Genomic DNA, 21106 nt, shown 5'->3' with positions numbered 1-21106 from the left:
ATAAGTAAAAATCTTAAATTTTGGGCCAATTTTTTTTTTTTCAGTGTAATAAGATATAGTTCCAGAACAAACTGGATTATTTAATTCCCCTTCTCAAGGTCAAATACTTGGAAGTGATTTTGGATAGGAAACTAAATTGGAAGTTTCGCGTTCAGAAGGGTACTGGGAAGGCACACATTTGTTGGGCACGGTCTACGACCCGAAATGGGGCCTGAATCCGAGGATAGTCCATAGGCCCTACAGAAGCGTGATTAGACCAATACTTACTTACGCCACAGTAGTTTGGTGGACTGCTAAGGAGAAAGAGTGCAACGTTAGGACCATACAACAAGTTCAGAGAACATGTTGTCTTGGCATAGGCGGAGTGATGAGGACAACTCCCACTTGAGGGCTGGAGACTATTCTAGATATCCGACCCATTGACATACAGATTAAGTGTGAGGCAGCGGCTATGAGTCTTAAGTCGATGGCAGAATGGATTGAGGATGGGAGCAGCTCATACCATCGCGGTATAATCGAGGCGACGATAGGAAACCTGGAAATAAGGGAAGAGGTTTCCGATCGGATACCTAGGATGAACCTTGAGGTCGAATGCAAGGCACAGGTGCCAGCGGCACAGTCTTGGATTAACGGAACCCTAATATTGTCATCTGGAAGGTCATGTTACACGGATGGAGCAAAGCTAGATGACAGAGCGGGCCTGGGGGTTTACATTGAGAACCCAGGGACTGAGATCTGTTGTAGACTGCCTGACTATAATACGGTCCTGCAGGCGGAGATCCGGGCGATCAGGGAATGCGTGAAGTGGTGTGGTGCTAACGCCAAATGTGAACATCTTTACGGACAGTAAAATGGTCATAAAGGCAGTAATGACCAGGAGGGTAAGTTCACTGGGAAAATCGTTTGGATGCCGGGCCATAACGGAGTAAAGAAAATGAAAGGGCAGACGATTTGGCGATGAAGGCCAAATACCTGCCATCAATAAACTTGGTTAAGCCGAAGCCTTTAGGGTTGACGCAGTCCGATTTAAGGGCGTGGGCGACAAACGCATGTAACACTGTGGAATAGCGAAACAGTCGGTAGAACTGCGAAAAACCTATGGAGTGATCCGGATCTTGATAGGTCAAGGATTTCACTGAATGGAAGTAAGAAGGAGGTCAGTATAGCTATTGGTATCATAACGGAACACATAGGACTACAAGCTCACTTTGGAAAATCGGTGCGGCAAGTAATAGCATGTGTAGGGCATGCGGGGGAAGATGATGAGACGTTGGAGCATTTCCTATGTCATTGCCCGGCTTTTGCGTCTCACAGATACCGGCACTTAGGTGGAGACACAATACCAGACATGAACCAACTTAGGGGAGTGATATTGAAACAATTAAGGATTTTGTAAGTAGCACGGAATTCGTAACTAAAAATTTTCTTTTTAGAGGTTACTTTATAGATTTTAGAGCGCGGAACAAGCCGATTACTAGCTTAGCTGTATGTCCATAGTGGCATGGTGCGGATTAATATCTACACCCTCTTTTCAACCTAACCTAGTAGCTATATCTAAAAACAAACCGACCTGAACCATATACGACACAGATGTCGAAAAGCCTAACATAAGTCGCTGTGTCAAATTTCAGTGAAATCGGATTATAAATGAGCCATTTATGGGACCAAGTTTCAGAAAAATGTCTAAGAGTCTAACACAACTTACTGTCCCAAACTTCGGCGAAATCGGATAATAAATGGGAGTTTTATGGCCCCAAAACCTTAAATCGAGAGTCGGTCTATATGGCAGCTATATCCAAATCTGGACCGATCTGAGCCAAATTGGAGGAAAATGTCGAAGGGTCAAACACATCTCACTGTCCCAAATTTCGGCAAATCGGACAATAAATGCGCCTTTTATGGGTCCAGCACCCTAAATCGGTCTATATGGCAGCTATATCCAAATCCGGACCGATCTGATCCAAATTGGAGGAAAATGTCGAAGGCTCAAACACATCCCACTGTCCCAAATTTCGACAAAATCGGATAATAAATGCGCTTTTTATGGCTCCAAAACCTTAAATCGAGAGATCGGTCTTTATGGCAGCTATATCCAAATCTTAACCGATCTGAGCCAAATTGAAGAATGTTGTCGAAGGGCCTAACACAACTCTCTTTCCCAAATTTCGGCGACATCGGAGAATAAATGCGCCTTTTATGGGCAAAAAACCTTAAATCGAGAGATCGGTCTATATGGCAGCTATTTTCAAATCTGAACCGATCTGGGCCAAATTAAAGAAGGATGTCGAAAGGCCTAACACATTTCAAATGCAAATTTTGGCAAAATCGGACAGTAAATGCGCCTTTAATGGACCCAAGCCCATAAATCGGCGGATCGGTCTATATGGCAGCTATATCCAAATCTGAACCGATCTGAGCCAAATTGGAGGAAAATTTCGAAGGATCAAACACATCCCACAGTCCCAAATTTCAGCGACATCGGATAATAAATGCGCCTTTTATGGGCCCAAAACTTTAAATTGAGAGATTCCAAGATTTAGTCCGATATAGCCCATCTTCGAACTTAACCTGCTTATGGACAAAAAAGAATCTGTGCAAAGTTTCCGCTCAATATCTCTATTTTTAAAGGCTGTAGCATGATTTCAACGCACAGACGGACGGACATGGCTAGATCGTTTTAGCTTTTTTCGCTGATCAAAAATATGTATACTTTTTAGGATCGGAAATGGATATTTCGTTGTATTGCAAACGGAATGACAAAATGAATATACCCCCATCCTTCGGTGGTGGGCATAATTACAGATGTATTCCAACATACGTTTTTCACACACACTGTTACATGTGTGTCAGACGCTGTGTACAACTTTTACACATGCTAGATACGATTGATAGAATAATTAGGAAGTACGTATGTATCACTAGACACAAGGGATTTAAACGTTATGTTGACCTGCCATTAAGACTTTCTTGGGGCTATGACTTTAAAAGCCCACCCTGTTTTATTTTTGCCTTAAGCTTTAATAATCTCAGCACTTAATAACTTTTATTGCCTTAAAAAATAAAATTTCAATGGAGTTAAATCGTTCAAATTAATTTATTGCTTGTCTGCACCCATTCGCGCCGAAATCCCACTAGGCTCTTAAAAAAAAAAACACAAACCCATTCCCAAAATTCCCATAGTACATAATAGAAAAAACATTTTAAACGCGTTCGTAGTTGAAAAGCCCTGAGTGGTAAATTGAATTAATTTAAGTTACAGGGTTATGCAGGATGTGGCCGGCAACAGTGAAGCCATCATTTTGGATCGTCTAACACCGGGCACCCAGTATTCCATTGTCGTTTCGGCTGTCTGGTTGGGCAAGAAATATCGCAGTCGTCAGGTTATATTTAGGACATTAGGTAAGTATCCACAAACACACACACACACACACACACACACACTCATATTCATACAAAACATACTGGTGAAGTAAATTACCAAAAAAAAAATGGTAAACCAAAAAAAAAATAGAAAAACGACCCAAGACAAGACCCTTGGAAAAAATAGCAGTTAATGTTGTACAAGTCATTAATATAATGAATCCTTTGAATAATAAATTCATAGAAAAAAAATCATTACACACATACATTCACATATACACATAGCAATCATTTCCCCAACCACCCTAAATCAAAACCTTGTTTTGATGTGTTTGAGCAGACCCAAAAAGACTGACATATGGACTGCAAAGCTAGAACAACTAACTAGCTGGCCAGCTCTACTTGTCTGTCTGTCTGTCCGTTTATCAGTCATTTGGTTTACCCTTGTCTCTGCCTGACTTATGATGGACTTTCACCAAATGTTTAACGTTTAATACCAAACATATGTTTAGATTTACCACCCAAACCCTATGCCCAGCAAGACAGTGGAGGTGATGGAGGTTCTCTAATATTAGCCGGCGGAGCAGGAGCCTCTGCAATTGGCAGCGGCCGTGGAGGCAGCAACAGCAACGGCAGTGGGGCATACAACGAAGATGGTGTTACCTCTACTGCCACAAATTCTTTGTCGCATGGTACACACAGAGAGCTGCCAACGGTAAGTACACAGATAAACTATAGAGAAATGGGGCTTTCCACGATAGAAAGGTTCTTTTTTTAAATCGCTATAAAAATATGAGTTTTATTTGCAAGTTAGAGGTCTTTGGGTCAAATGGGGTTTTCCACGATAAGTGGGGATTATAACTATAAAAATATGAGTATTATTTGCCAGTAAAAAAAATGCATTATGTTTGGGAGGGTCTGAGGAAATACAACCAAGAAAAACAAAACCTTGAAATTTTTTTGTAATAAAGAAATGACATATAGTCCACCTAACACCTAACGATGTTAATCATAATAATCAGACATGTTTTCAAAATCTTTTAAACATATTACATGCTCAAGTGGACTATATGTCATTTCTTTATTACGAATAAATTTATTAGTTTTGGTTTTCTTGGCTATGTATTTCCTCTGGCACTCCCTCTTTGTTCAGTCCAAATAACAACCACATCGGGCTAGTATTACCCACCGTTTTCCATAGTCCAATTATAAAAAAGTTATTTTGATACCCACCACCATAGGATGGGGGTATACATATCTAGTCATTCCGTTTGTATCACCTCGAAATATTGATCTAAGACCCTATAAAGTACAAATCTTTTGGATCATCTCCACACTTTGAGTCGATCTAGCCATGCCTGTTCGTTCGTCTGTCGAAACCACGATAGCATTCGAACGCGTAAAGCTAGACGCTTGAAATTTTGTTCAGATACTTCTTATTGACGTAGGTCGTTGGGGATTGCAACTGGGCCATATCGGTTCAGATTTCGATATGGCCTCCCAAATTTGAATTGACTTCCAGAGCCCTTAGAAGCCTTAAATTTCATGCGATTTCGAAATTTTGTACAATGACTCGAACTATGACTTTCAACATTCATGCCAAGTATGATCCGAATTAGTCTACAAACAGATCCAAAATGCAAATTCTTGCCCCTGAATATTCCACTAAGGAACAGGGGCAAACTTCTCACATATCAAGGAGTGCAGTCCAATTTAAGTTTAAGCTCAATGATAAGGGGCTTCCTTTTTATAGCCGAGTCCGAACGGCGTGCCGCAGTGCGACACCTCTTTGGAGAGAAGTTTTACATGGCATAGTACCTCACAAATTTTGCTAGCATTAGAAGGGGAAAACCACCGCTGAAAAATTTTTTTCTCATGGTCTCACCAGGAATCGAACCTAGGCGTTCAGGCGACATGATAACCTCTGCGCTACGTAGGCCTCCAACAGGCCAACATAAACAGGTATAGCCCCCATATAAACCAAACTGGAGACCACCGTAGCGCAGAGGTTAGCATGTCCGCCTATGATGCTGAGACCATCAGATAAAATTTTCAGCGGTGGTTTTCCCCTCCTAATGCTGGCAACATTTGTGAAGTACTTTGCCATGTAAAACTACTCTCCAAAGAGGTATAGCACTGCGGCACGCCGTTCGGACTCGGCTATAAAAAGGAGGCCCCTTATCATTGAGCTTAAATTTGAATCGGATTGCATTCATTGATGTGTGAGAAGTTTGCCCCTGTTCATGGGCAAAATTTGCATAAACCAATCCACGGATTTGACTTCTTCAACCCTTAGAAGCCAAAAATTTTTACCTGATTTGGCTGATATTTGACCCAAAAACGGTCGATATGTTGATATAGGCCCCCTTAGTACCGATATCCCGATATGACTTCTTGAGACCATAATACTTCAAATACAAACTCAGTTAGCAAGGGAACATTCTTGGCGGAATTCATGGTGGTGGGTATCCAAGATTCGGTCCGACCAAACTTAGAACACTTTTACTGGTTTCATATTATCTTTTACACAAAGTTTTACCAAAACATCAAAAATTTCAAAATATCAAAATTTTCGTTTCCGAATTTTGTTGTGGAAAGCCCTATTATGTATATATTTCCCCTTCATTATGTCAAAAAACTGGTTAAAAGCAACGTTGTCCCTTTTTATCATGCATGTTGAAATATGACAGATCCCTTTATAGGAAAAGCATTAAAACCCTTATTTGTTCTCAAGGGTTTTTTTGTGTTATCCTTGGTGCCTGATGAGTCTCCAGAGTAGCAGGTGGTTTTTGTATAAAGGCCTTTGCCTTGTCCCCCTATGTCTGACTGTCAATATTTCAAAAGTTTTGTTTTTTTCTTCGTCCTATGCCTATTGATGGGTTCATATTAATGCGTCTTTTTACTGACTTTATTTTCTTTTCATTGTTCCTTCTTTTCTTTTCTGACTTTGGAAAACTTTTCTTTCTATTGAATGCCGTTTGGTTTAATCCTTAAACTCATCACAGATACGAGGTGTCGAAATAGGCATTGTTCTCATCGTTCTAATGGTGTGGGCTGGAGCCATAGCCCTTTTCTTCAATCGTTGGGGTAAGATACGCATGCTGTTACCCTATCAGCCGGACTACAAGCACGAGCAGCTGAAGGTGCCTGGCACTGGAGTATGCAGTGGCGGTGTCTGCAATGGACAACATTCACATCAGGTATGGCGGACTGAAAAAACACTAACACCACTACAAACACATAGACACAGAAGGAGTTACACACACTTACATACTATGTACACACCGACATATTGATACATATGTAACCAACATTTAAACATACGCAAATTCAGACATTTTGACAGGAAATACCAAAACCATCATAGGAAAAAAACATCATCAAAGCCATCATCACAGTATGCCATATGGTCTTAGTGTCGATGATGATGATGATGGAGATATTTTACTTTTTTCCCCCTTACCAAAGATTCTAAACACCTACATATACATAGATGTAAAAACTGGGAGGTGTTCCGGAGAACCTCCTTGTAAACATTTCTGCGTTACTCATATCCTTTGAACACCTACAATCACACTCACATACATTGCGACGCATCTATACAGCCGGGATACAAACCTACATAACTTTTGTGTTTTAGCGTTTTGCTTTTCTTCTCGATGAATTCGTTTGGAAACTTTCAACAATCAGCAAAAATAATTGAAATTCCTAAAGGGGAGAGATCCAGTCAGGAATGGCAAAAATTTTCCATGGAAGAGCAAAAAAAAAAAAAGAAAGAAAGAAAAAGAAGCGAAAAAGTCCCTTAAAAGACTTTACGCACAGTTCAGAAAACTTTAACACGGTATAAATGATGGCACAGTGGTTTGAAGTGTTATTTGAAAAAAAAAAATCCGGAATACAAAAAATACAGTAGTAAGAAAATTTTTTTCAATGTTGGCATATTGATAACAATCTATTTTCATGCAACGAGGTTAAACATTCAAGGCATTACTTTTTACTGGTTTTCATTATGAGAGGGTGATGAGAGGAGATACGTTTTTCGGGGTGGCAGCACTGGTTCAAAATTTGGTCCAAACATCATCTGGAAAAGCGCAAAGTGTTCAGTATACTCTGCCATTTCAACTCGTGCTCTGTGGCATCAGTTCGACTGAAATCCACAGTTTTAACGAAAATTCTTTTTCGGCTATGAGGCCCATTTCTGGATACATGGGGTGAAGAATATTCACATTCCGCACAGAATATACAGATGCAACCTGGAAAACGAACATTTTGGTGTGGATTATGGATTAATGGTATCATCAGTCCATTTTTATTTCAAAACGACTGGGGAGGAAACGTTGGCGTTGGCGGCAGTGTTGACTCGTTGAGCGGGAAATGTCTCGAAAAAAATTAATTCCGTTTTAACTAAGAAAGTCAAGAAATTAAACAACTTCAAACTCCTTTAAAGGAATGGTTGTAACGATCAGTTTTAAAGGATCTAAAGAGTTACGGGGTAGTGCAAATAACTGAGTTTTGGACCCAATTATCATCGCCGACTTTGCATTTGAAATCCAAATCTCCTTCAGGAGAATGTCCTGTAAAATGGGATGATGCTTATTGCTAATTTTGCCCATTAACATTTCACCAAGGAACAGGTTCAAACTTCTCACATATCAATGAGTGCTGTCCGATTCAAGTTTAAGCTCAACGATAAGGGGCCTCCTTTTTATAGTCGAGTCCGAACGGCGTGCCGTAGTGCGACACCTCTTAAGAGAGAAGTTTTACATGACATAGTACCACACAAATATTGCAAATATTAGGAGGTGAAATCCACCGCTGAAAATTTTTTTCTTATGGTCTCGCCAGGATTCGAACGCCGGCGTTCAGTGTCATAGGCGAACATGCTCATAGGCGAACATGCTTACCATCAAAACTCGAGCTCTGTGACATCAGTTCGACTAAAATCCACTGTTTTAACGAAAATTCTTTTTCGGCCATGAGGCCCACTTCTGGATACATGAGGTGAACAATATCAACATGCCACACAGGATATACCGATGCATCCCGAAAAACGAACATTTTAGTGTGGATTATTCAAAAACTGCTGGGGAGGAAACGTTGGCGTTGACGGCTGTGTTGCAACATTTGACCTTACGAAAGGACCTTTTGAACCGGAGCCGCGTGCTACTATTATTTGGTCTCCATTTACTGCAAGTAGCATATGCGTTAGTTTTATGGACATCTATATGGCTGTTAGAAAGTCAAAACAATGGGCGGTCAAGGTAATGACTCGTTGGCATGAAAAAAAGTTAATTCCACTTTAACTGAGAAAGTCAAGAGAGTTAAACTCTCCGTTTACTGCAAATAGCATATGCGCCAGTTTTATGGACATCTGTATGGATCTTGGAAAGTCCAAACAATAAACGGTCGCGGTATGTAATGACTCTTTGGCTCGAAAAATTAATTCCGTTTTAACTGAGAATGTCAAGAGAGTTACACAACTTCAAACACCTTTGAAGGAATGGTTTTAACGATCTGTTTTAAAGGATTTAAAGAGGTATGGAGTAGTGCAAATATCTGAGTTTTGGACCCAATTATCATCGCCGACTTTACATTTGAAATCCAAGTCTTCTAGTCTCTTTCAGGAGAATGTCCTGTAAAGTGGGATGATAGCCAAAGAAAAATTTGCTAGTTGTACAATGACATGTACATGCCATGCTGTTCTATGGCTCAGAAGCATGGGTACTTGCGAAAGCAGACGAGGTAGTACTTGGAGTATTTGAGAGAAAAATCCTTCATAAAATATATGGAGATCACCGTAGCGAAGAGCTTAGCATGTCCGCCTATGACGCTGAACGGTGGTTATGCCCTCCTAATACTGGCGACATTTGTGAGGTACTAAAAACTTCTCCTCAAAAGAGGTATCGCACTGCGACACGCCGTTCCGATTCGGCTATGAAAAGGAGGCCCCTTATCATCGAGCTTAAACTTGACTCGAACTGCACTCATTAATATGTGAGAAGTTTGCCCCTGTTCCTTAATAGAATGTTAATGTTAGAATGTTAATGGGCAAATTTGAAATTTGCAAAATATAGGGACCAGTCTGCGTTAATGGAGAATAAAGGCGTCTATTAACCAAGAGCTGTATTATCTGTATGAGCTGTATGTTAAACGCATCAAAATACAAAGGTTGTGTTGACTAGGTCATGTTGTCGGAATGGATGCAGAAGCTCCAGCAAAGAAGTTTTTTGAAGGCGACCATATAGAATATGCTAAAGGAAAAAGACCAAAATTCCGATGGAATGACCAAGTGAAGAGCGACATCTCGAAACTGGCTGTCAGAGATAAAAGAAGAAGCGCAGAAGGGCGAGGCCCTTAGAAATGTATTTTACATTCAACTAGAGGAATAAATTTTATGTAATGGCCAATTAAAGTAAAGTAAAGTACAATGCCATTGGTAGGGGACAGAGGTATGCTGAAAGGCTTTAGATAGAAGGTCTTGTGTTCGGGACTTTGGGAAAATCCGGAGACAATCCTACGCCGGGATCACGACATCACTAAGATCTTTACTACAGGCTAAATTGAATGCTACGACGAAGCTGGGAGAATACATCATGCTGAGCATACTCAGGAATAACACCGGAATACGGGATTAAGAACGCAGTATGCTGGCGGACGCCTGGTACGCCCTTAATTCTGCTTCCATTCTATAGGTGCTCAGGGATAACATCGATGCTGACAATAAATACGGTGGTATGTTGGAGGTCTTTAGATGGGAGAACTTGTGTTCGGATGTTTGAGAATATCCAGAGCCTATACTACATCGGTAGCGCAGAGGTTAGCATGTCCGCCTATGACGCTGAACACCTGGGTTCGAATCCTGGCGAGACCATCAGAAAAAAAAATATTTCAGCGGTGGTTTTCCCCACCTAATGCTGGCAACATTTGTGAGGTACTATGCCATATAAAACTTCTCTCCAAAGAGGTGTCGCACTGCGGCACGCCGTTCGGACTCGTCTATATAAGGGAGGCCCTTTATCATTGAGCTTAACCTTGAATCGGAGTGCACTCACTGATATGTGAGAAGTTTGCCCCTGTTCCTTAGTAGAATGTTCATGGGCAAAATTTGCATTTGCATTTGCATACTACATCGGTATTACCAAGTCGCCGGATTTACACTATAGACTGTATTGGATGCTTTGCCAATTGAGTTCTGTTCTACTAATATTGCGCTTAGACTGAATTTTAACATATTGACGAAGACTAGGTACCGCATCAGTTATAATTTGGATACCAGCTGCAAAGGCAGAGGAAGATCTTAGACCACCTGACATGGAAACAGGCGCAGAATAATTGTTCCGGAAAAGAGTTGTGACGTGGTGGTAACTGAGGTTTAGGATGATGAAATTGGACTTAACCTAAGAGAACTGAATATGCTGAGAAAGGCCTGGAACGGCCAACCTTCCATTTGCTATAGGAAAGGTACTCAGAGAAGACTAGTGAAGATCTAAGACTACACGAAGATAAGACATCGTGTTCTACGACTATGGATCAAAAGAATTCGTTTTTCAGGTAAAGCTTTAGAATGAAGTCGAATAGTTGAGATATATGAGCGGGCTTTCAGGCAAAGGTCTACGGCAAACAAGATTCTGAGAAGAAACTTATTACCCTCGAAATGTACGGCATTCATCAAAAAACGAAACAATGACCTGGTAGATGAGATAATAGTGTAGCGGAAATAGGTTGGCAGTAACGATGAGAATCCCATGAGAATGGCATGGGAATCCCGCCTTATGATATTTGCAATAGCTGTGTTTATGTATATGAGGATGAAATGATTATGCCAAGGCTTAAAGCAGCACTATAATTCCATAATTTTTTATTTTCCCAACTGTGGGATATTGCCAAAGGGACTCTTAGAAGTTTTCTCCAATTCATAGGCAAGACGAAATGGTTCAGACATGCAAATGCAAATTTACCCATGAACATTCCGTAAAAGAACACCAGAGATACTCCCTCATCCATAAGTGCGATCCAATACAAGATTTTGCGCAATGAGAAGGGTCTCCCTTTTGATTGTCATAGTTGTAAAGATATAATCACAGCTTAACTAATTTTCTAATTGTCTCGCTTAGATTCGCCACCAAGCGATCAGGGCTATATGTGAATATACTAACCTCTACGCTACGGTGACCTTCAGACATGGGTTCAGCATTCCTACAGCAACTCCAGCATTCCTACACATATGGTGTAGTAGCTTATGTGGGTGCGTCCTATACTAAGAAGTATTTTTTTTTTTTTTGAAAATATAAAAATGCCTGCTCACCTTTTTTTTCGGACTTTTGATTCCAAAAAGCAAAATAGGAAATATTATGGCAATCAGTAAACGATAACTCGTGCCGAAATGACATTCAAAGTTGAATGTAGTGCTTTTTAAAGAATCCAGTTGATTATTTTAGGTCCTAGCATAAAATTGGAAATATTTATATAAAAATTATTAATAAAACAAAAACAGGGAAATAAATAAAACCATTAATGCCATCAACACCACTCTAACCACTGTGCTTCATTTCGCCAATATGAAAAGGGAATACCCTCCACCCTTCGAAGTAGTTAAATAAAAGGCAGAAAACGAAAATATTAACATGCTCAAGTGACTTTGGTATTCCCCGCCTAAGACGTTTTTCGATTTTTCGGTCTTTTCAGTTGATGTGTTCTTTTGTTTTCGCCATGGCATTGTTGTTCTCTCAGTCATCCTTTTCTTGTGTTCTTATCGTCAGACATCATTTGGGTTTTTGGTTCACTTTGTGATTTTCACCGAGTTTTTGTTTGATTTAATAAAAACGTCAACAGTAAAATCAACATAGAAGTCAACCAAACCAAAGCATTGGCAGAAGCTGCAGCAGTAACAGAAACAGAAACAACAACCATAAGAAAAGGGAACCATACACAATGTCTCCTCTTCTCACATGCACATCAGCCATTCTAACTTGTATTTGTTTTCCCCCAAAATCCCTAGCAGCCTTTAGACTAAAGCATATTGGCTTTTGTCAACAAAAGAAAGACACAAAACCGTAACCAAATGCCAACATCCTTGTAAGAGACTACTCGTGGCCACCTTTAAAAAACAATCCTCAGACCTACTCAACAACACTAGAAAGACGTAAAAAACCAACAACAACCCTAACCACACACTCGAGACGACAACAACACTTACAAATTGGTGCTTATTATTCATATTTTTTGTTGTTTTATACTTGCTTTAGTTATTTAAAAAAAAAAAAAGAACCACTAAAAACAAATAAAATCAAGAGTTGAGGGGGCTTCAAAAACTATTCTCATATATAGTATTCCGGCGTTTGCTCTCCCCCTCTCTCTCTCTCTCTTACACTCTCTGATTATGTGCACTCATTGCCCCTTCTGGAAAAAAAACAGAACTAAAACTACATCAAACGCAACGAAACTCACCTATACTAGGCGCGAGTTACCATTTAGAATCGTTGCTGTGGGTGTTCGTTCGTTTCGTATGTTACTTCACATTTTGTTTCATTTCTTCTCTTTTTTTTTTGTAATAAGTTGTTGACCTACCTCCACTACTACTACTACTACCACCACCCACCACTATCAAATTCCATTGCCATTCATTGCCAACCAACTGTATCGCATTCCTCATAAACCATACCACAACTAACGCCAACCTCATCTCCATCATCTTCACACCACCAAAACCACAACGAATTCCTCTGATTACTTGAGTTTAGTGTTTTTTTGAAGTGTTTTTACAACAACAACAAAGTGAGAATTCAATTGAATTACCGTGTTTCTCATTTATTCTTTTCCTCCTATTTTCCCGCCTTTTCTTTTGTTTATTTCTAGAATTTACATCACGATTTGTTCGTTAAGGTACAAAATAAATAAAACAAAAATCAAAACCTTCTAACTATCATTTGTAAGATATTGTTCTACTTTTTTTAAATATAACAAAAAAAAAAATTACCTACATATTTCTATTACTCCTAGTTGGCATCACAAACTAGTTTTACGTTACTCTCTTTCTCTCTTATTTACTCTCCCACTACAATGTTTGAATCAAAACAAATAGAAATTACCCAAAACTCAATTGAATCGAATTTGCTATTCTTTAAGCTCCTGCTCTCCCCCTCTCTCTCTCTATGTCTCTCTCCGTATTACCTTTGAGCTTTTCTCTCTTTTGAAAGTATAACAAATTTTTGTATTTGGCAGAATCAATTGATTTGTTACTTAGCTCTTTTAATAGTTTTAGTTACCTGAACAAACGACAACAACAACAACAAGAAACCTTTGTAGAAATTTTAAGCAAAGCATAAACCTTGTAGAAAAACAACACCATGCATGCAACATTAGTTGATAGATGATGATGGGAATGACAATTGAGATGGCAATGTCGTAGAGAGGATCCGCTGAACAGAGCGGAAAAGAAAATATACTGCCTATGTCATGATTGTGCATGTTCTTATAGGTGTGAAAATCATTGATAGAGGTATTTAGAGCATTGGTTAATAAAAAAAAACAAAAGTAAACAAAATTTAAAACAAAAATAAAAAATAATTGTTGTAAAGAAGCTTTCAGAAAGTACAACAAAATTTACCCACAAATTTCATTACAAATTAAAAAAAAAAAGTTACATACCCATTACTTGAGAAATTCAATTTAACTAATTTATTAAAAAACTATCAATTTTGAATTTTAAAAAACATGTTTACGGAAATTTTTTTTTTTAATTTGGGACCAAACTTACAAAAAATATATATGTGTAAAATAAATAAACCAGAAATTTTTTTCTGGTTTCTTTCAAATATTGGCAAAATTTGACAGCTAAAAGAAAGGCGGTATGAAGGGATGGAATTCCAAAAACTGCAGTCCGAAAGTTGGGCAACCATCCCTTTGGAAAATGCATACCAGGAACAAATGATATTAAACGCACATTGACGACAAACTATAACTATTAAAAACAGATCAACAAAAACATTTCAGAAGCCATTAAGTTCAGCTGGGCCGAAAGGAATACCCAGCACCTCGAATAAAGGGTAATTTTTCAGCTGTTATCATTTTGGCAACACTGGTTTAAACAGCTCGGAGGCCACCGTAGCGCAGAGGTTAGCATGTCCGCCTATGACGCTGAACTGCTGGATTCGAATCCTGGCGTGATCATCATAAAATTTTCAGCGGTGGTTATCCCCTCCTAATGCTGGCGACATTTGTGAAGTACTATGCCATGTAAAAACTTCTCCTCAAACGAGGTGTCGCACTACGGCACGCCATTCGGACTCGGCTATAAAAAGGAGGCCTCTTATCATTGAGCTTAAAAACTTGAATCGGACTGCACACATTGATATGAGAAAAGTTTGCCCCTGTTCCTTGATGAAATGTTCATGGGCAAATTTGCTATTTGGTTTAAACAGCTCGCGCACGTTTCGTGTTTTGTTTCACTCTCAAACATCTTCAGTTTGGGGTATAATTTAACCACGCGCTTCTTCCATTCAGCGACGAAGCTCATTTTTGGATCACTGGGTATGTAAGAGCTTACATTACATTACATTACAAGAGCTACCAACGTATCCAGAAAAAGTCACAGTTTGGTGCGGTTTATGGGCTGGTGGCATCATTGGACCGTACTTCTTCAAAGATGATGCGAATCGTAAAGTAATTGTGCATGGTGAGCGCTACCATGAGATGATATCTTGCCGAAAATTCAAGAGCTTGACTTGCATGACATGTGGTTTCAACAAGACGATGCCATATGACACAAAGCACGCGTAACAATGGATTTATTGAGATGCGAGTTCAGTAGACATTTTATTTTACGTTCGGGACCGGTCAATTCGTCGCATTTTATGGACCTAAGACCTTAAATCGAGAGATCTGTCTATATGTCAGTTATATAGAAATATAGACTGATCTTTATCTTAGTCAGTAAGAATGCCAAGGAGCGTAACGCAACGCATTGTGCCTAATTTCAGCGAAATCGGGTACTAAATTCACCATTTATGGGCCTAAAGCCTTAAATCGAATGATCGGTATATGCAAATTTTGCCCATGAACATTCCGCTAAGGAACAGGAGCAAACTTTTCACATATCAATGAGTGCAGTCCCATTGTCCTTCCTCAATGATAAGGGGCCTCCTTTTTCTAGTCGAGTCCGAACGGCATGCCGCAGTGCGACACCTCTTTGGAGAGAAGTTTTACATGGCAAATGTTGCCAGCATTAGAAGGGGAAAAACACCGTGGACATTTTTGTCTGATGGTCTCGACAGGATTCGAATCCAGGCGTTCAGCGTTATAGACGGACATGCTAACTTCTACGGTACGGTGGCCTCCGGTATATACGGCAGCTTTATCCAAATCTTGATCGATCTGGGCCTTATTGAACAAGGATGCCTAAGGAGGATGCCTCACAAGGAGCCTAACACACCTCGCTATACGAAATTGTTGCGAAATCGGGGAATAAATGTGCCTATTATGGGTCCAAAACCTTAAATCGAGAGATCAGTCTGTTTGGTAGCTATATCTAAATCTGGATCGATCTGGGCCGTATTGAACAAGGATTTTGAGAGGCCTAGCTCAATTCACTGTCCCAAATATCAGCGATATCGGATAATAAATGCAGCTTTAATAGACCTAAAATCTTAAATAGGCAGAACGGTTTATATGGGGGCTATATCAAGATATAGTCCAATATAGCCCATCTTCGAAATTAACTTGCCTATGGACAAAAAAAAGAATCTGTGCAAAGTTTCACGTCAATATCTATAAAGTGATTTAAACAGACAGGCGGTCAGATGGACGGACGGACAGATGGACGGACGGACAGATGAACGGACGGACAGATGAACGGACGGACAGATGAACGGACGGACATAGAACGGACGGACAGATGAACGGACGGATAGATGAACGGACGGACAGATGAACGGACGGACAGATGAACGGACGGACAGATGAACGGACGGACAGATGAACGGACGGACAGATGAACGGACGGACAGATGAACGGACGGACAGATGGACGGACGGACAGATGAACGGACGGACAGATGGACGGACGGACAGATGAACGGACGGACAGATGAACGGACGGACAGATGAACGGACGGACAGATGAACGGACGGACAGATGAACGGACGGACGGACAGATGGGCGGACGATATGGCTAGATCGTCTTAGATTTTTACGAAAATTGATATTTTGTTGTGTGTCTTTGGGTGGTAGGTATACAAATGAACAACAAATCAAAGCAAATCTCTGGTATATTAACACCATGAGATCTTCGATACACTACAAGATATTACCTTATAAGTGACATTAAATCAATTTCGTGTTTGTATATGAATAATATGTACAATACCAAAGGTAGTACCAAGTGCAATACCAAGGAAACTAATGAACATCTTTTTGTTGCCTTGGCAAACTTATATTCATATACATCATTCAAAAGTTTTATTAAGTTTTAAAGTCTAAAACAAATCTCACAAAGAAATAGCATTTTAAGAAATTTAATTATTTTCCTTTGCAACGAAAATCCACTTATGCAGCCATCATAATAGTAAAAGCATTAAATTAAGAGCTTTTCGTTTGGCAAAATTCTACAAAAAAATCATTATCCAATAAATCCCCGAAAAATAGACTACCAATTACCATGGATATGCTCGCTGCCCCCTAAAATAGATATCAAAAGTCCTTTGAGCCACTGATGCCTTAATGCTATGCTAGAGGTTTTTGAATTTTCATTTGATTTGCCACAATTTCCATGGCTAACAGGAAAAATTTGAATTTTTTTGCTGATTTGTTATTCATTCATAGCATAATGTGGATGTTCAAAGCCATGTTGAGGATTTTTTGTTTGTAGCATTTGCGGGAAAAAACATGATATGCTATCGACGATGATGCATGGCTTAAGGGTTTTAAGGTAATTATAAATTTGCTGTAATTTTTGGGTTTTTTTTTCATTCAATTGGATTCAGTTGCAAATTCAACAATACTGTAGTGAGATATGCGTTAACTATAACTTTTAATAAATTAACTTACACGTAAAAACAGAACGGCCGGACGACCCCTTAGGGATATGCAAATGTAAATTTGCCCATTCCATTAAGAAACAGGGGTAAACTTCTCGCATATCAATGAGTGCTGACAGATTCAGGTTTAAGCTCAATGCTTTTGCCGGCCCAGTACAATATCGCGGAAGCCCCCGTAGCGCAGAGGTTAGCATGTCCGCCTACGACGCTGAATGCCTGGGTTCGAATCCTGGCGAGACCATCAGAAAATATTTTCAGCGGTGGTTTTCCCCTCCTAATGCTGGCAACATTTGTGAGGTACTATGCCATGTAAAACTTTTCTCCAAATAAGTGTCGCACTGCGGCACGCCGTTCGGACTCGGCTATAAACACTATGACGCTAAACACCTAGGTTCGAATCCTGGCGAGACCATCAGAAAAAATTTTCAGCGGCGGTTTTCCCCTCCTAATGCTGGCAACATTTGTGAGGTACTATGCCATGTAAAACTTCTCTCCAAATACGTGTCGCACTGCGGCACGCCGTTCAGACTCGGCTATAAAAAGGAGGCCCCTTAAACTTTAATCGGATTGCACTCATTTATATGTCAGAAGTTTGCCCATGTTCGTTAGTGGAATGTTCATGGGCAAAATTTGCATTTCTGTGCAATACCGCAGTGCACCTCTTTGGGGAGAAGTCTTTAGATGGCAATGTACCTCACAAATGTCGTCAGCATTAGGAGGGGATAATCACCGCTGACAAATTTTTCTGATGTTCTCGACAGTATTCAAACCAAGACGTTCAGCAACATAGGCAGACATGCTAACGTCTGCGCTATGGTAGTCTCTTAGGGATATGATCCAATCTAATTTACTTCATATGGAAAGATACACCTTCTGAGAAAAAAAATGGGTTGTTTTCCAACTCCCAAATATGCCAAAATAAAAACCTTTAATTTTTCTTTAAAAAATGCTTTTATTATTAATTTGCGTAATAATTCCTGTGACATTTATTTTCCAAGCTCAACTTTGAACTTTCTGTGCAATGCTTCTTTGCATATGTCACAGTCATAACTTAGTCCCTGTGCAATCATAAAACCGTGAACATATACCAGATAGTCTATCTTTTGACAAAACCAAAAAGTATTTCTTAATTATGCACAGAAAACTTTTGAATTTTGCAGCTAACGCAAAAAGTATAGCATACTTATAGGGGAAATTTCAATGCAGAACAACTTTCAAGCATCTGTTTGGCAAATCTTTGCCAGAATAAAACCAAAAACCAAAAAAATACGCAAAACTGACACAGGATAATACCCAGCAAAAGAACCTTACAAATGCAAAGTACATGAGGAGAATAATATCTATGGCAATTCAGGCGAAATGTTCTTGCCATCCACATACATGACAGAGGATAGGCTGCTGAGCCACAGCCACAAAGAATGAAAAAATCATGTAATTTTTGGCAAATATCAAATGTCAGAATCATAACGAAACACTAAAGAAAATCAATATCACTGCTGCCTGAGCCAGCTGCAAAGTATGCCATAAATTTTCAAAAGCATGTAAACTTTTTCGGTGATAAATTTTTAATCGCCTCAACTGCTGCAGTTGAAAATGCACAATTCCAAAAAAAAAAGACAGTACCTTCTTTCCTACTAACATACTGCCTTCCTTCCACCTACTATATGGGTATGGATACCTAAAAGCTCACACAAATATGCTACATACACTCCTTCCGTAAAGTCGTTGCAGCGATACCATGAATGTTGGCGTTGTGTTTGTTTAACAGAAACTGGCAGCAAGATTGTGCCAGTAAAACTGAATGCCATGAACTTAAAGCATAAACATTTTAATGCACTTATTGACTCAGAGCATAGCTTTTGGTAAGAAAATTAACAGTATCATCACTACCAAATTCCGCAACATTAATTTGCACTTTCGGTTTACATCAAATTTCAATTGATAGCGGCCATATATCTGTTAAGCCACTGAAAGCATGCACAAGTTTTTCTCATAAATTTTTAAAACCATTATATGGCAAAGCATTCTTCTGGAAGGACAGTTACGTTAAATAGGTTACCAAAAATTAAAAAAAAAAAAAAAAAAATAATCCTTTTCGCACACAACAACGAAAGATTGTGTTGACCTCATTGTTCGTTTGCTATATCTATTTTTAACAATTGTAAACCAGGCAAGGGATTTGTCTGGAAGGACAGACAAATATTTTTGGTACTTAAAATATATCCTTTTTTACATATTAGAACTTAAATATTTAAACCCACAAATTAAAAAGAAAATTATATTTAAATATAAAATAAAGCTAATAAATAATAAATAAATAAAAATTACAAAAATGAACGCCAGTATATTTTTTCTGTGCAAGTCTTTTATACTCTCAAATATCTTAAACACCTAAAAGTATGCAATGCATTATGTCTCCTATCGCTAGGGCCTTCAATCAATGATTTTCACACTCCTCCTTTTTCTCCTTAACATAAAAAAACTAGAGTTTGCCATTGTAGACTAAACTTTAATCTTTAGTTCATTTATTTTTGACGTTTAATAGCAGCGGCAGCAGCACCATGTAAAAGTTGAGATGCTTTACTTGAATATGAACTAAATTTATACCATAGCAAAAAACAAAATAAAATGAAACCATAACCGTAGCCGTAACCGTAACCAAACAATATAAAAACAGTAAAAATTGGCTTCTTCTACTACATTTTAAATAGAATATTCCATGAGCATATTCTCACACTAACACACACGAACACTCATACATAGAATACACCGTCTTTTACTCTCCAACACTGCATTGTTGTCTACATTAGACATTAAAACATACTCGTAGAGCGGTAAAATCATCACCTATTCATGAAAAGTACTCTGAATCTGAACAATGAAAGAGATGTGAGTTTTGAATGGCAGGCACGGAGGCTGTAAGTCAAACAATGCCTCTACTATTTGTCTAATTTCAAACACAGTGGGGTGAAATTTCCTACAATAACTGAAATTTTGGATAAGAAAAGAGTGTTCGTTTAAACATGGCAATTGTGAACTGCGGTTTTTCGATGAAAAATGGCAAAATGAAATACACTGCTTACGTATTTTCCCATGCTCATTCCATTTCCGTTTTAGCTCAATAATATGGAGCCTCATTTTTTATGGCGATGTGCCGCTTAAGGACACCACTTGTTGGAGAAGTTTTAACATGGCTAGATGTCGTCAGCGGAGGAGGCCACCGTAGCGCAGAGGTTAGCATGTCCCCCTATGACCCTGAACGCATGGGTTCGAATCCTGGCGAGACCATCAGAAAAAATTTTCAGCGGTGGTTTTCCCCTCCTAATGCTGGCAATATTTGTGAGGTACTATGCCATGTAAAACTTTTCTCCAAATAAGTGTTGCACTGCGACACGCCGTTCGGACTCGGCTAAAAAAAGGAGGTCCCTTATCATTGAGCTTAAATTTGAATCGGACTGCACTCATTGATATGTGAGTCTCAGAGGCATACTGATATTGAGCGCATCAGAGTAGACCCCCAATCCAATCCCTGACTCCATCTTGGAGCCATCTGTGCAGATCGAGGTCTCATCCTCCTCAAGTACACCATCCGCCCTCCATTCGTTCCTCTCAGGAAAACGAATCGCTAATGCCCTCACTTCAGTCGGCACTGGTGCCAGGTAGCCGGAGATCCTCCTCAGTCTCCCCTCCGTATCCATAACACCCAGAAAAG

The 21106-nt window shown here is 39.3% G+C and overlaps 1 protein-coding gene across 6 annotated transcripts in view; it reads left to right on the top strand.

Annotated features, from left to right (window-relative positions):
• LOC106091952 (uncharacterized) overlaps positions 1–21106 on the top strand; it is a 214696-nt gene that overhangs the window by 176858 nt on the left and 16732 nt on the right. For 5 of the 6 annotated variants that reach the window (XM_059369271.1, XM_059369275.1, XM_059369274.1 and 2 more), the window contains exons 5-7: positions 3254–3399; positions 3873–4075; positions 6366–6560. In XM_059369271.1, the coding sequence (XP_059225254.1) occupies positions 3254–3399; positions 3873–4075; positions 6366–6560 (544 nt within the window). The remainder of the gene's footprint in view (positions 1–3253; positions 3400–3872; positions 4076–6365; positions 6561–21106) is intronic. The other variant, XM_059369273.1, reaches the window with a different exon arrangement.

The sequence above is a fragment of the Stomoxys calcitrans genome, chromosome 5 (genome assembly GCF_963082655.1).
Source record: "Stomoxys calcitrans chromosome 5, idStoCalc2.1, whole genome shotgun sequence".
Classification (NCBI taxonomy): Eukaryota; Metazoa; Arthropoda; class Insecta; order Diptera; family Muscidae; genus Stomoxys; species Stomoxys calcitrans.
The sequence above is the reverse complement of the archived record's forward strand: the minus strand, read 5'-3'. Positions and strand labels throughout refer to the sequence as shown.